Raw genomic sequence first — 17,278 nt, 5'->3', positions numbered from 1 at the left:
GTTTTTATACATAAATAATACTGCCATTGAACGTATATCTAAAGAATTATTAAACTGTTCTGGAAACATATGTCTGAAGATTTAAAGAATTGTTGACAAAATAAGCAATATACAGTCTACACCATGGAATAACAAGAATGGTTTACCTGTATTGTATGTCATTAACTATTAACATACAGTGTGGTTCACTAATATGATCTCAGTGTGCAATATCTCTTTCATTTACAGGCATATTGTTCATTTTTTTCAATCTTTATTTGCCAGGACTTAGATGAAGCAATGGGACATTTGGCCGGACTCGCACAAAAAGCTATATATAATATATAATTATACTAAATAATTTGTTATATCATATTTGTTTAATTCTAACAACAATATAAAGTGCATAAACAACTGGTAATTTGTTTTCTTTTGCTTCCGGACTTAATGTTAAGCTTAGCTAATTCCATTTAGAGTCCTATATTGTCTACATTTCCGATAATGTCAAGCTATGACATGAAAGGTCCTTGACCTTTCCTGAAAGACTGTGACTAGTATTGTTGTTGCCTGGTGGGAACATTGAGCCACAAGCATGCAGACAGGTATCAGGAGTCTGAGGGGCTGGGGCTGAACCCGAGTGCAATGGGGTGTATACAGTGTGCAAGAACAGGGGCACAATGGTTGGCACACTCACTGAGGACTGGAAGGTTGGGGCCTGTACCTGCTTGCGTCCAGCCCCTCCCAGTAGGGCTCAATGCTGGGAATGAAGCTAATTGGACTCCTGCAGAAGTGGGAGATCAGACAGTGAGAAGTAGGGAGAATATGGGCATAAACAGGATGCCTGTCAATGAGAGGTATGTTTATAAAAACAAAGTAACAGAAAATGAGAAAGGCTTGATATAATTGTAAATATGGGCTGAAAAAGACAGAAAAGCGATGAAGCTGTTTTGACTCAGAGGGAATCTGAGAGGAGAGAGAAGAGAGTCTATCATGGAGCAACATGAGGTTAATGCATGAAATATCAGTAAAGATGTGACCATTGCATGTTGAGATACATAACTATCCATTTATTGAGTCTCAAGTCATACAGCCAAAATCCCCAACACACACAGATGTGTAGATCATGGGATGCAGTTCCAGTTTGTCTTGTGTTTTAAAGTGTCTTTTGTTTTCTTTAGTTACTCCTATTTAAGACATGGACGTGGAAGAGCAGCGAGGGAAGCGTAATCAGAGCTAAGTCTGACAGTAGCCTTTATTTCCTGGTTTTCAACAAAAGTCTTCAAAAACCAAAACTAGAGAGACCAAAAAACAAATTTCAAAATCAACTGCTTGGTCTTTAACTCTGAGTATCAAGCCATATGTTTCCGTCTAGAGATGTTCACAGAAAATTTGAGATCAACTCAAAATAAGAAGGATGTCACCCAGGGCATCAGTGTGGCTCAATAATGTGTTTTAACTGAAAGAAGAGCTCTATGGCAGAGGAATAAGATATATCATCCTTTAACGGCTTTGACCCACACAGGGGACATTGACATGGGATTTGTTTGAGGAAAATCTATAATGACACTAAATTTATCCTTTTATACTACGATGAATATATTAATCTTCACTCAATAACCATGGATAACAATGTGAAAGCATGTTTTAGAAATGTTTTGCAAATACACTAAATCAAAGAGTGAACTCTTTAATAAGACATATTCAGACCTTCGATCAGTAATTTGTAGAAGCCCTATACCTGGAAGGAGACACAACAAAGCGCCTGAATACTTTTACATTAAAATATGCAAAAAGGGGAGCTTTTGATCACTGGCCTGATTCATGTTATGAGTGCCATCTGTAGTCTTTCTGCTATTACATGTAAAAATGTCCGGTGTGAAAAATGTCCACTAAGGGAACTGAAGAGACCTTTATGATGGTGGACTGGATTGATATCTTGGTCACATAAGAACAGAGCAACGGTAATAATAGCTTTTATCAAAAGACTACTAACTGTCACTAACCTCTGTTGTCCAGAAACATTTGACAGTGTAAATACTGCAGCTGGCTTAACATATAAACAATTCAGAAATCTGTTGAATATCACAGGGAGACGAACAGTGGGTTAAAAATATAAATGTCAGAATCATCATTAAACAGACACAGAAACACCTTCTTTAACTGTGAGAGGATGATGTCTTCACATGATAAAAAATTGAACAAGGGACACAAATTCACTATACAACCTTTTGGGGGGCAGACTGCTCTGCATCCCAGGAAGAGGACCGACAGATAAATGCCCAAAGAACATAGATTTTAATCCACAAAGAAAAATCTGCAAATATATAGTTGATCAGAACTGACTTTGTGTCTAACTCTGTCAAAGGCAAACACACAAGCACACGCACGCACGCACGGTTTTGTCATCCAACCCATGAAATTACCTTTAAGATTATTCAGCAAATCTAGTTTAGGAAAGCCGAGACAATTCAACCACAAAAGACCAAGGAACCAACAGCAGATCCTCATCATACTAACCTGTCAGATCACTATTGTAGGTTTATTGATGTGACCATAGATGGGAATAGTAAATAAACTTTGAGTGAGCGCAGATAACAAAAATACATCTGTCCTGATTCTCCTCGACTTATCTGCTGCACAGAAACAGTATATCAGAAGATCCTATTACACAGACTGGAAGTCGGATTGGTATCGAAGGCACTGCTCTAAACTGGTTCAGAATATACCTTTGTAGCAGAACATATTTTGTTAGCTTCGATGACCATGTTTCACGAAAGCATGACAACCTTCTTGGCACAGGGTTCTATTCTTGGTCCTTCATAATTTTTGCTTATATATGTTACCATTGGTAAAAATATTAGTGATCAGGGCGTGAACTGTCATTGTTATGCAGATTAACTCTATCTGTAGCGCCAGATGACTCTGATGTTTCAGATCAAGTTATAAATTGCCTCTCTAGTGTGGAACAATGGATGAGCAACAATTTTGTCAAATTAAATGAAGATAAAACTGAAATTATTGTAATCGGTAGTGAGGATCATAGAAAAAAAATTAAATGCAAACTTGGAAGTCTGGCGCATCAAAACAAATCAAAAGTAAAGAGCCTGGGGGTTACACTTGACTCATGAAATAGATTTTAATCCACACATAAACAATGTCACAAAAGCGTGCCTCTTATCATTTAAGGAGCATTGCAAGTGTAAGATGCCAAAAAGTTGACTCATGATTTTATAATTTTTTGTCTGGACCACTGTAATTCACTTTATTCAGTAATACTGAAAAAATCAATTGATCGACTCCAGTTTATACAATATTCAGAGGCCAGTGTTTTACCGAAAAATATGAAAAGAGATCACATTACTCCGGTTTAAGCGTAAAGCAAAACGTTCTGACACTTATATCACGGTGTTTGTTCGCGAGGTATTTTATGTGACAGCAGTGATGTAACTAATAAAGAAAATACACTGATACTGTGCTGTTGCTGTGGAACACAATGTGTGAGAGTGAAGACGAGAGAAAAAACGGAGCCTGAGGTAAAAAAAAAATTACAGATCACAGATCAACATAATCTATATCAGCTGATCAGACATCGCTGAACCCTCGTTTCCTCCTCGTCCTTCCATTCGCATGCACACTTCAAATAGATCCCAGCCCCACTGTCACAGCAGTTTTTATTTATTTATGAATCGGACCGATTCCCTCATATCAGTGGATCCTCAGCTCCACCCTGGGATATTATTTGGAAATATTTTCATTTCTCCTGTGATCTCCTGTGCGCTCTGTGCGCCTGATGGCACAGTCACGTTCACTGCAGTGATTTGATGATACACACACAGTGTTAGAAGACATTATTAAAACCTATTAATGACTCGGCTCCGTCACTCCGCTGTTAAATGGAATCTAAATGTAATTTACTGTAAGTTGTTTTATATATTTTTAAATTGAAAGGCTCGTATTTAGCAGATATGTCGTATGAGAAAAACGTAGCTGTTGGTTTGAATGTAAACTATGAATTGGATCAATAATCTGCTTTAGTTCACCACCTAACGTCTGCGTCGCCACTTTCCCGTCTCCAAAACGTTTGTACGCATGGGTCAGAGTTTGCGTGGAAATACGCAAATTTTCCCGTCAACTTTGTTTTTATAAATGCCAACGTTTGCGTGAGAAGTGGGGTAAGCACGTTTCAGGCCCCGTTTTGTGCGTACACCATGGTCATAAATGAGACACTTGCTCAGTTAATTTTCATCTGTATGAACTGAACTTGGAACTCGTTCTTTTTAAGTGTAAACTGGCTCAACACTGCTTCTACAGATGGGCTCAGATTCAGATTTCACATTCACATTAATTGTGTAACGGTTTGGTTGTTTGTTTGATTTAAAAAGAAAATTAAAAAGTTTTATTCAACCATCCTATATATGCTAAAAATATCTTTCCGTACCCACAACAGAAACGTTTAGTAATGGTGATTAATCGTTTGACAGCTCTAGTTATTTTATCCTCATTGATTCGGTCGGTGGAAACAGGGACCCTCAATATATCCTCATTTATCTCCAAATCTCTGTCCTGTGTATGAGAGGATGAGACAATAGATACATGTATCTATTTTCCTTTTTTGGAAGGGAGTCTCCCATTTTGTACGAGGATTCTGCTACAACAGATGCCATGGTTCAAAAGTACCGTGTGTATATTGTTTGCTTTGCTGAATGTAATACTGTTCGAATGATTGTACATATTTATGATGGTGTGATGCTTGACCAGGGAGCAAAATTAATCCTACCTGTTATGCCCTTGATTAGGGTTTGGTTGTTCAGTAATGTGCAGTGTTGCTCTAGGGAATGAAATATACTGTCAAATATTTTGTTTGTTGTTTGCATGGTTTACTCACGGAATTTCCAGACTTTTTCTGCAATGGGTTATGGATAGAGGAGGGTCTGAAAGATAAAAGAAAAAAGGTCACTCATGCATAAATACATAATAAACAAAGTTGTTCATGATACATGCTACATCCTCTGTCCTGGCAGAGGCAGTGTAAATGCACACCAGCCCTTTACGTCTCTGAACCTCATTATTAACAGTAAACAACATTTATTTAAATAAAATGTAAATAACACATGTCCAAGGCATTTACATTACAAGTTCAAACAAACTAGATTTTACCAAACACAAGTGATGCTGCTGCAAAGTTGCTGCAAAGGCCCGGGACAGAACAGCAACAAAATGAAGAAGTCAGCAACCAAGAAACATAAGATATTACGACAATGCGGAACTTTAACTTCCATTCTATGTCAAAATTACTGAATCTTTCCCATATTTTACACCTTTCTGGGACTTAATTTTAGGTATTGGTACTCCTAAGAGGATATATCATCGTTAAAAAGAACTGCTACTATGTGTATTTTCATATTGTACATGACATGGAAATGTCATGTTAAATGTCATGTTTTGAAGTGTGACACAATTAACTTGTGCTTAAAGGGCCCATATTGTACATGACATCTCTTGTTCATCAAAACTTTTTTGAAGTGTGACACAATTAACTTGTGCTTAAAGGGCCCATATTGTACATGACATGGAAATGTCATGTACAATATGGGCCCTTTAAGCATGGAAATGTCATGTACAATATGGGCCCTTTAAGCACAAGTTAATTGTGTCACACTTCAAAAAAGTTTTGATGAACAAGAGACTATGGAGACATTATATCCCCCCTCACCTCTTTTCCTCTTGAGCTTCCGCCGGCGCTGTTTGTTGACGAAGCAGGCGGCCATTGTACTGAACAGGACAGCTGCTGCTAGGAAACAGATGGTGGCCACAATGCCCGCCACCACAGGCCGTGCCAGTCCACGCTCCTCCACCATCTCTGGAGGAGGGAAGAAGTCTGTGATGTGATGAGGAAACAGTCAGAGACAAAAACTTCAGTTTGCAGTTGGATACGTGTAGGCAGACAAAGGCGAGGGAAATAAGGATTTATGCAGAAAGAATTCAGGAGCATTTTATGAATATAAACAGTAAAGATACAGATGTAAAAGTCTAGTTTTCTCACTAGACATCAGATATAGCGCTCCTCAACATTAACGCTAATGTCAACAATCATTTTCTTGCTCTGACACTTGGGCGATATTTACTACGAGGCTACCCTGGAGCTTTTAATTCACATCATCAGGAATCAGGATGTTCTGATGTTATGGATGTATGTCTCCCTTTGCCATTTCCTCACTAACCTCAATGCCTTTAGCTTCACTCTCTAACCAGAAACAGAAGCCTCATCCAATCATTGATAAGGTTCTGCACATGGACCTCTGAGCAAATTAAAACGAAAGTCCTGCTGTTTACAATGAGATTCAAATATCTTGCAGCTGACCTTTAGGACAGCATCTTTGAGATGTCTGCAGGGTACAGCTGAAGCCAGGCATTTCCCCAAAAGTATCTGTATATTACTGTGTAGAAAGAAAGTCAGAGGCAGATCATGTTTTACTGCCAAAATAAACTGGGATGATGGAAATGTAGCTTCAGGTGAATTGTACTTGCTCAAAATAAATTTACAAATTTGTGCAAATTGCATATTGTCTAGGATTAGCAAACTAACTGATGTCACAAAATCAGCTTGGACTATATGCGTTGAACTGAGAATTGAGCTGAGCGCAGAGAAACATCAGTCCCTCATCATTAAAATGTGAAAACAGATTCACTCATACATCACACAGAGTGAGGTTTAAACATCACAGTCAGTACATGTTTGACTTTAATGGAAGACATCACGATGAAGTAGACTCAGCTATAACTTCAACCTATCCCTTCTTACTGACACAACTACAAACAAAGGCAGTTGGCATCAATATGTAAAATAAAAGTTTAAACACCATCTGAGCCATAATATTATTTACTATAACTAATTATTAAGAGAAACATCTAAACTAATTCAACCTGGTCATGGTGTGTAAAACACTACGATGTGATAGTGCCACAAAGGTAGTTACAGATGAACAGGCTTGTTGCCCAAAGGTGAAAGAAAGGTTTAAAGTGTTGCATCTTCTTCCGGCTGGGGAGCATGACACAGCAAATCGGAACTATTGTAGCTCCGCCAATTATAAAGAGGAAAGAGAAAAAGACAGTGTCCACATCATGTTAGCACGATATTCACTGACATAAACAGCGGTTCGAGCAGGAGCCTTTGAGCCCGCATTGCACAGCTGGTCAACTTTACCAGTGGGGGGCAGCAGAGTACTTCTAGAGGTCTGCAGTCTTCTGATCAAATCTTCTCCAGAAATGCTCAGCTGATGTGTACTCGGTGACCTCTGCAGTGGGAGCAACATCCTATTTTAAGGGTTTTAATTTCAGATTCAGGCTTTTGGTGTTGCAACAAAAACGGCTTTAATGAATCTTTCTGTTTTTTTATTAGCACAGAGCAGAACGAAGCAATCTGTGGGAGACAGCCAGAAGGATGATGTCATACTTTTCAGGATGCTACAAATGACTGTGCATGTATAGCACGCTCACATTACATTGTGCTGGGTGGGCAAAATGTAAAGTTTGAGTTGCTGAGTGTGCAATAATCTGCAGCCCCTCCTCAGGATTGAAATGAGATGGCCTGGGGTTATAGATGCAGGTTAGAGCCAGAGGTTGTTGGGTTGATTTCCAACCCTGTGAATCAAACATGACAAGCTCCTCTGAAGTCAAGGCAAGGAGCAGAGTTTCAACAGGAAGATGATCTTGTGTAGGTTGTTTAGTAATTTTTCATCCATTTATAATAAGAAATATAGGTTCATAAATTAGATATTAGTATATTTATTAACCACATGTAAAATTATAGCATGCATATGCTCACCTGTGCTGGACACGCCCACTACATTACTGGGCTCGCTGATCATGTTATCCATGACGGCCATAACACGAAACTCATACCACGCCTCCTGGAAGTGGAAGAAGAGGGAATTAAACCACCACAAGGTAAACCTTCAGGTGTGTGGTGTCAAGAAGAAAGTCTTTGATCAGGCTGTAGGATTCTCCAAAGATCCCCCAGTTAAATGGTAAATGCACTGTATTTGTGAAGCACTTTATAAAGCAATTTTCCAGTCTTATCGACCACTCAAAGAACTTTGCACTAAGAGTAGCAGTCACCCATTCACGTGCACATTCATACTGCATACTTCTCCATCACATATTATGAATTTTCTGTTAGCAAAATCATCAGGGAAATTAGGTGTTCAGTCTCTTACCTAACCACACTTCAGAATGGAGACTGGAGGTGCTGGGGAATGAACCACAAACCCTCTGGCTAGTGGACGACACCCAAGTCTCCAAGGCTCAGTAAATTAATAGTGCAGCTCAGTCTGACAGTTACCCTTTAGTTTTAGTTCCACAACTTATTGGATTTTAAACAGCTCAAGAAAAGATTCAATTAAAAAGTGATCATTTCTACACAAAAGACACAATGGAATCAGTTACTGTAAAATTAATTTGCAAATATAGTTTTTTTTAAGGGCTCACTACCAAGTTTTAGGTGAATTTACACATTATAGCAGCAGCAGGAGAATTAAAATATCTGAGAAAATAACCCTGATTATGTCACAGGGATGTCATCGGGATTATCTGGGATTGGATTTGGGATTTGACATTTGTAACAGAAATCCTGTATTGAAGAATTTAAAACACCTGGCCATTTACCAAGAGGGTTTAGAGCAGACGCAGATACAATTCTCGCCCCATACTAGGGACAAAAATTTGAATCATCATAACCTCTGCTTCTTCAGTTTCATCAGATCATCGTAAAAAGTACAACGCCTTTCATGTCTCACGAGAGGGTGTCTGTCAGTGAATGTCAATTGAATATTCTGAAAACTACAAGTCTGACAAATATGAAAGAGTGATCTTACAGACCTCTGTGGCCTGCTCCTAATCTCTGCGTGAGGCTCCAGGATATTTTTAGCTGATTCTGGCATAACAAACAAGAATGTCTGAACTGTCAGCCATCGTGAGTGCAATGATCGCTGCACAAGGAAGAAGAAAGTGCTGAATATAAAAAAAGATCCTCTTGTTTTGCTGCATCGATTAGGATCGATGCAGTTTTTACAGAAGAACAATGATAAAAGAGGTAAAGTATTGTTTTGGACGAAAAAGTAAGAGATAGAATATGTTCTAATCTAAAATAAAATGTTGTCTTGTAATTCAAGCCTCAGAATTATATTATACATAATAATAAATGGAAGCAAATGAGCTGAATGTGCTTTTGTTTACTGTTATAATCAATGGGTATCAAGTGTCTATGTTGAGAACAGACTGATGAGAATCCATAGAGAATGAATGAACTGATTACGTGAACGTGATAGTGAAAGATTCATGTGGATAAATCACCTTTGATTAAATCATTAAGGACACACACACTGAGGCTTTTAGAGCCTGTTGTTCATTGATGTACTGCTGGACGTGCAGCCACAGAATAGCAGCTGTAGAGATGGTAGAGATTCCGGGTCTTGCTCAAGGGCAGGATGGGAAAAACCAAGCAGGAAGAAAACCTCAACTTCAGCAGGGTGCAACACAAAGCTGTGCTACTGCTGTAACACCCGTAAAACTCCTGATACATATGCTGTGGACGGAGCTTAACAGTGCCAGAAAAGATTGAGGAGTTGAAAGTGGAGGAGTGTGTCATAGCACACATCACACTACATGCCCTCTTTCGCACACATTCACACACAGAGACAATGAAACAGAAGATCCCTCCTAGAGAAACGACCTCCACTTATGCAGTGAGAGATTTGCGGCAGAAAAGTTATACAAGCTAGCGTGTGTGTGGTGAGAGCGATGGGGAGGAGTGTGTGTGGGTGTTTGCTGTGCAGTGGAAGGAGAGATAAAAGCATCTGCATGGAGCTGAAAGTGATGGTTAGATTAAAGAAAGAAGCTCAAACGTGTCATGGCAGGAGAATTGGCCAACATGAGCAAGATGTAAAAAGCTGAGAAAGAGGCACTGTGTCAGAGCTCATAACTCACTGAGGATAATGAGTTTTTTTTTTCCTTTCCTGTACTGAAAATGGCTCTAGGAAATGTATTGTTCTTTAAGTTGCACATTGTATTCATAACTTTGCTCTGTGTTGGAACAGCGAGGCAGAGATTAGTGTGTGGTGTTTCCAAAATGAGCGTGGGTTTCCTCCACATCGTTCCTCCTCATTCCAGTGAAGGTGAGGTTAGCTGCTGACTCTGAATGTGAGTGTTTGTGACAGCCCTTTGACTGACAGGTGACCATGTGGGATGCATCCCACCTCTCACCCTGTGACATCTGACGCTCCTAGGTGACCAAATAACTAAAAGAGAGGTCAGACCTGTGAAGTAATAACATAACTCAGTCATTATGTGGTCAAAACCCACGGAACCTCCAGTACAGTTCAAACTGACTGACTTGTTTTTTTTAAATAAAAAAGTAAACTTGCAATGAGATTCAAGATCTTTTTGGTGACACAGTGATTATGTGCTGGAAACAAAAACGTGACCACTGCAGCAGAATTTATGCTCAAGTGAAAAACAAGATCTGGACAAAGCTCAAACCCCATCGTGTGGAGAGTTTATCTCTGTAAACAGTTTAAAATGACTTAAAAATCCTATGGATGCTTGTGCTTTGTGCTCCATGTATGTTGTAATGTTGGAGCTGTGTTTCCCTGATCTCTACATGGGCAATTAAAAGTGCAAAGCTATATTGATTCGAGAGTATGACTTGGCCTGAAAAAAAAGGGTGTGATGGTGACTAGTTTTCTGTAAAATTATGTACTGTAACAGACAAACAAAAAATCTGATTTATTCTTGTGAAACTCTATAGAGTCTCCCAACAGTCATATTATAATGGAGAACCATATAAGTAACAGAGATTCATTATTTTCAATAAATAACGCATAAAGACAGCTAATTACATATTGTTGTACACTGATCATATCATAAAGACTTCCGTCTATGTGTCTTGATATTTGTATGATTTATTTTCTGCAAGTTGAAAGATGTGTTTAACTCTGTGGGTTAAACACATCTTTCAACTTGAAGTGCCTCTGTAAAGGGTAACTGGTCTGTATTTTTTATAGAGCTGTTCTAGTCTTAAAGGCTCAGTGTGTAGGATTTTGTGACATCTACTGGTGAAGTTGCATATTACAGCTGAAAACCCCCCAGCCCTCCCAAACCAAGCATAAAGGAAAACCTAACGGTAGCCTTCAGAAGTCATAAAAAAGGTGTTTAGTTTGTCCAGTCGGGTCTACTGTAAAAAACATGGCAGCCTCTGTAGACAGAGGACCTGCTCCTGATGTAGATAAAAGGTCCATTCTAGGGTTAAGAAAACAACAATTTGGGCAATTTAGGTGAGTACAGACTAGTGCAAACACCACTAGGATAATTTTATTTTCAAATTCTGCCAATAGATCCCTTTCACCTAAATCTTACACACTGGACCTTTAATGACCAGTTTTTCTATACATGTTTTTTTTCTCATACATCACATGCCAGGACAGCCTCCAGGGGCCATTTGGGGTTCAGTATTGTGTGATTCTTACAGTGTACAGTCTCTTTCCTGTCTTTTACCTGGATGAGGTCTCGGGCAAGCAACTCCGTCTCCCCAGCAGTAATGCTGTCGTCCAAGACCTCCCACCTCTCCCCCAGGCGAAAGTCCATGACATAATGCTGGATAGGTGCTGTGTGGTTGGCAGGCGGGATCCAGGTGAGCAGGACTCCCTGCTGCGTGCGATTGGCTGTGAGGCACCGTGGTGGGGTAAGCAGCACCAATGGTTCAGGGGTACTTATAGGAAATACTGGAAGAGCATGTTAGGGTTGAGAAGAGTTGTGAGTTAGTAAGTGAGTTTCTTTTACACTTTGACACTGACATATACAAGATGTGATGAAGCTTCTATAATGCATGCATTTCTAACACAAGTAAAAGTCACACTTCATCTCTGCATCCTTGCAACGTTTAGGACCATTTCATGAATATTTTATCATCCCAGCTCGTATGTCAACTCCAATCGTCATCACTGCTCAATTCTGACCCACAAACTGCTTTGTATCCGCTCATCACCCTGGAGGGATATGCATGATACAGTTTCTTCTCACTTCTGTTTTGTTTTGATGCAGTTCACAGCGAAAGCTTTCTGTGCTGTGGTTTTTCCACAGCACAGAAAGTTAAAATAAAGTAAACCTTAAACTCTATGTCTGAGTATTGGAGCCATATTTTCTGAGATTTCTTGAATAAAGTTGTAATATTATGAGGAAAAGAAAGTTTCAGTCCCTTTGGAGGAAAAAAGTTCCTGTGGTTAGTTCTTCGAAATAGACTCAGTTTCTTACATAATCTTTTCAAAGTCTTGGTAAAGTAGTCTGATGTGACAGAAGATGAAGTATTTTAAAGTACTTTGTTATTAGTGAGACCTATACTTAAGTATAACTTAACAAGAGACCCTGTATTCTTCTTTTTAATACACACAAATATTTGGATGCATCACCATCTGATATTTACCATTTAAATGATACGTAGCCTAAAATTATGACTTTTCTGATAATCTTATGAAAATCTCAGACTTTTTCTTCAGCATGGCTCCAATATTCAACATTCTGTATCACCCATGAGGGAGAGAAGGAGCTGAATACTTTGTCATCTTTGCTTGTGACACAAAAGACAGAGTGTGAATAGTAATCACAATTTTAAGCACTTCACTTATCTTTAAGTAATAATCTGTGACAGCTTAATTTACACTTAATAAATGTCCCTTTAACAATGCATAATGGTTCAATCAAAGCCCAATCAAACCTTTTAACATCTATGTTACATTGTATTTGCTTGAAGTAGAAAAACATCCAGAAATCTGAAATATAACAATCCCAGATTTCTTAAAACCACTTCAGCCATGATTTTTTTTTTTATTTTTTTTTTTAGATGAAGCAAGTTTAGTAAGGGCAGAAAATGTTCCCTTATTAATTCACTCATAACCCACTGGCTCTGTATAATAGTCGTATAGGAGGATTAACTGGGTTCATGTCAGAGAACAATCACTGATGCAGAATCATTCACTGCCTCCTCTCTGCCTTTCAAGAGACCCGAGGACGCTCTACAGGGGACAAAGCTGAACTCAGGTGCTGAATAGAGGCGGGAGGGATTTTTGACACATTGCATTTAGTCAGTTCTAAAAAGAAGTTTGAGTAGTTTATTGAAACTAACAACTGTCTGTTTAAAATTGTTTGTTTGTTTGTGCCCTCTCAAATTTTCTGAATGAACATTTATAGACATGAAGGTAAAATGAGGGTTAGGGTCTGAATTCTTTAGTCTAGTTCTACTTGGACTGAGCACATCTAACATCAGACTTCATTCACAGCACAGGAGTTTCTATAATGAATTCTCAACCACTGCAGCGCTAATCTTATCTGGAACATTATGTTCATGAAACGAAGTGGAATTCTTTTCATGAACTGGTCTATTATTCAAATACTGATATGAAAAATATCATAAAGAAATTAGAACTATGAGAGGTAAACACAGTTTACTATATTTCAAATTCAGAACATGGTGTTGAATAAATGTTGAGTTTAGCACTTCAAACATATGTTTATCTTTGGTTCCAAGTCACACCCTTGCTGTGTCTCAAGGGGCTGCATCCTTCAGAGGTCCCAGTCTACCCGCAGACTACAGCGCAAAGGCCAATTCGAAATGAGACAATCTGGTCTACAGAGACTAACCCTGATTGCCATCACCAGGCTATCTTCTTTTATTGAAGTTAGGTAATAACACTGTCAGTTGATTAGTTGAATTGAACCTTGATACTCATTCGTTACACGTGTTGTCATTAGCTGTGCCAGATCCTCTTTGGAAAAGAGTTTGTCACCAAAGCACAATGACTCCTGAGATATGTTGAGCATGGAAGGATCCACCCATTGGAACTTTCATTTATGGGTGAAGGAGCCTTCAAATGCAGCCTCTGAGGGATTCAGCCCTGAACTGAGACACAGCTACTCTTTGGTCCATCCTAGCTGCATGGCTGCCAAAGCTACTGTATTATTGGATGGATTGGTCTAGGTGCAGCAGCGGTGCGTATACTAACCTAGTGTGTTCACAGTGACAACCTCGCTGAAGGGTCCTGTACCGAGCTTGTTTTGGGCCAGGACGCTGAACTGGTATGTTGTCTCTGGCTCCAAACCAGGCACCAACATCCAGTCGTGGCCTCCAGGCACGGGTATGGAAAGCCAGTCATGTGGACCTAAATGCTCCCTCTTCATCCTGCACAGGAGTCAGGACAAGAAGTGAGAGGACAGACAGCAATGAAATAGATAAATAAATTAGGATAGCAGGAGTTTGTTGGTTGTTGTTCTATTTTAGATTCAGGTAAAAGCTGCATTGATGTTGATGTTCTAGTTGAATAAATATCATTACACACTTTAACACACTACAATTTACCATAATATTACACAATTGTTTGCAGCAGTTCTAGTCATATCACTGATGTGGCATTACATAATGGGGAAATAATTTATTTCTTCCATGAATTTTCACAGTTCACTTCATTTACTTGATGGAAGTAAGCCCATGCTTTGCTCAGCTTTGCAGTTTGCTGTTGCCATACATTCAGCGTCACCTGCAACCGATCACCAAAAACAGCAGACAACCGTAACACATGCAATGGCTGCAACAAATCTACAGTAAAAGCACAGAGTTATACAGTAATGAGTTTTTTATTGCTTAAAAGTATTTTTTTTGAAGGGTCCTTGTCATGCAGCACATTACCTACCAAGATAACTTTTAAAGTAATGTATTAATAATATAAAAATATCAGCACCATGCCAAATAATCTAAGAGGTGATTAACCTACGGTTTTTAAGTTTCATCCCATTGATTGGTAACTGTTGCTTCAGTCTAATCCACTGTTTAAATGTATTATGTTTTTACCCTACATAATGCCTCAACTTAAATTTGTTACACTAATGCAGTTTAGTTTAAGTTTGCCAGATGAATAGCTCAGTATAAAGAAAAATCATAATTTGTCACAATTTTACTTAAAATGTCCAATAAAAAATTATTTCCATAAAACTCCGTACTGTTTTAATAAATAATATGCAACAAAGTCAATCCTTTGCTGTTGATCTGTGGTAAAATGGTTCACACAACATTTGGAAACTGGCTTTTCAACCCCCGCAAAACAATACTGATGCTGAAATGCACCTTTAATAGAATGTGGGGGCTTGGCCCACCTGAGGCATGACACTAAGATAGATGCAACCCCAAGCTGCTTCACTCACTATTGGTTGCTGTCTGTAGGATTATCGTTAAAAAAAGCTTCTGTCTGCTTATGTTTAATATTTCTTCCGCCCCACACTTCCTTCACTGGCTTGACAAAGGGCGATGAGTTGCTATAAGAAGTGTCATTCTTATTATGCTTTACCCTGATCCTGTGGGTTAGTTCAGGACATCCCTTCATAAGGTGTTACGATAAAATGTTTTAGTATTTACCTCACACCTTCAGCATTCTCAGTTTATAGAGATAAAATCACATTTCCAATATTTCCTCAGTTGCAGGTAGAATGATACAATCAGCTCTGTTTATGTTAAAGTCGCGAGAGACACACAACTTGAAATGTAATTAAAGAGCCCTGCAGGATAGTCTCATATGTTTGTGATGATTCTACTCACAGCTTAAACTTTGTTTTGGTATATGATGGTGTGTCTAACCTACAGCGTGTTTCATATAATACGCACTCTAAATTTATGAGCACCACAGAATGTTGATGTTAGGTCAATCCTTTCTGTCTTTCTCTCTTTGATTGAGTATATTTCAGAATTTACACTAATGTATTGCCATCAGATACTACGATCAGAACTGCATAAATTTACGCCTGATTATAAGATCAGTTGTTGCATCTGCATCAAATAGGACGTTTGTGCGAGTAAGATTTAGGGAACCTACCTCCATTAAAAAGTCAGCGATGTACAAGGCCATGATACTTTAATAAGCACTTAGTTGAATTGCATAACAGCATCCTATAAACTTCATTTTAAATTATGCTTGAGATTAATGTTTTATTTGCTCTACACACACCGTTTAGTGTGTGGGTAATACATCCCTTCAGTTCAGTTCAATTCAAGTTATCCTGTGCCTGCCATGGTTACAATCTTGAGTCGTCAAACATTCCAGATCCGGTCAAGCAGGAGCAAAGCAGCAGCAGCAGCAGCAGCAGCAGCAGCAGCAGCAACAACAGCAGTAGGACAGAACTTTGGGTCATGTTCAGTTGAGTTGCAGCTGTTTCTACCCGTTCCTCCAGAAATGTCAAGGTAAGAGATGAAAACTCACTCACACTGGATCGCCATGTATTTCCATCTCTACGTTTTCACAACTGTTCTGAACACAACCCTGGAAAAGACATTTTTTACCAAACAACAGAGGAAGTATTGGAGGAGGAAAAAAAGCAGGAAGCAAAGCATGCTGGGATGACTCACACATGGCCATACCAGACTGAGAATGTCTGTGGGAAACCTCCATCATAGCCCGCCACCCAGGACACGTTGGCCCAGGTGGAGGATGCCACCACGTGGACTCTGGTGGGGGCGTGGGGGCTTGTGCCTGCAGAGAGAAAAGGTGTTGTTCAAAGGGCACATTAGTCACTGAGGGCTCCTGCTGTGACACACTACATTCATTTTACTTATCAAAGAAATGTATTGTGAGCTGGACACATGTATGTATAATGTCATGTATAATGTAATTTGGTAATGTTTTCAGCAGCCAGTAAACCTTCAACTGCAAAGACAAAAATAAGGAGTTTATGGTATATTTGCATAACTGGTGCAGTGCTCATTGCAAACCCAGCTGTTTGGAATAGGCTGTTTACTTGACCTGTTGCTATGCTCCGCAGCTATACATCAGAATTTCCCTTGCCAGTGAGTTCTCCTCAAACAGCCCTACAATATACTGTTGCTTTTTTGTATTGTTTGTGTGCTGGATGTTGTGTGCAGGGCTTTTTATAAACAATCTATGGTTTTGAGTGAAGTTAGAAAATGTTGTGTTCATCTTTCCTGGTTTAATAAATCAATCAAATTGTATTTGTATCGCCCATATTCAAAATATATCTGATAGGGCTTAACAAGGTGCGGCATCCTCTGCCCTTAAACCTCAACCAGAGTAGTGTACTGGGTAGAGATCGTGAAAATAATGTAAGAAAAATAAATCTTGAATATTTTAACCCAGATAAAGTATTGATATAAAGCAAAAGATAACCCTCTCGCCACTTCCATTATTCAGATACTGTGCCTGAGCCAAGGCAACAGGAAACAACAAGGAGCCAGTTCAATACAGCCACTGCA

The 17,278-nt window shown here is 39.0% G+C and overlaps 1 protein-coding gene across 1 annotated transcript in view; it reads right to left on the bottom strand.

Annotated features, from left to right (window-relative positions):
- Nucleotides 1–478: 478 nt before the first annotated feature.
- The window catches only part of LOC133969877 (protein turtle homolog B-like), a 126,168-nt gene continuing 109,368 nt past the window's right edge, over nt 479–17,278 (bottom strand). Inside the window, exons 12-18 of the mRNA XM_062406584.1 lie at nt 16,430–16,541; nt 14,031–14,206; nt 11,530–11,756; nt 7,805–7,889; nt 5,693–5,857; nt 4,865–4,910; nt 479–760 (exon numbers count right to left, since the gene is read on the bottom strand). Of these exons, the coding sequence (XP_062262568.1) occupies nt 670–760; nt 4,865–4,910; nt 5,693–5,857; nt 7,805–7,889; nt 11,530–11,756; nt 14,031–14,206; nt 16,430–16,541 (902 nt within the window). The 3' untranslated portion in view covers nt 479–669. The remainder of the gene's footprint in view (nt 761–4,864; nt 4,911–5,692; nt 5,858–7,804; nt 7,890–11,529; nt 11,757–14,030; nt 14,207–16,429; nt 16,542–17,278) is intronic.

The sequence above is a fragment of the Platichthys flesus genome, chromosome 15 (genome assembly GCF_949316205.1).
Source record: "Platichthys flesus chromosome 15, fPlaFle2.1, whole genome shotgun sequence".
Classification (NCBI taxonomy): Eukaryota; Metazoa; Chordata; class Actinopteri; order Pleuronectiformes; family Pleuronectidae; genus Platichthys; species Platichthys flesus.
This window is presented reverse-complemented; position numbering and strand designations above follow the sequence as displayed.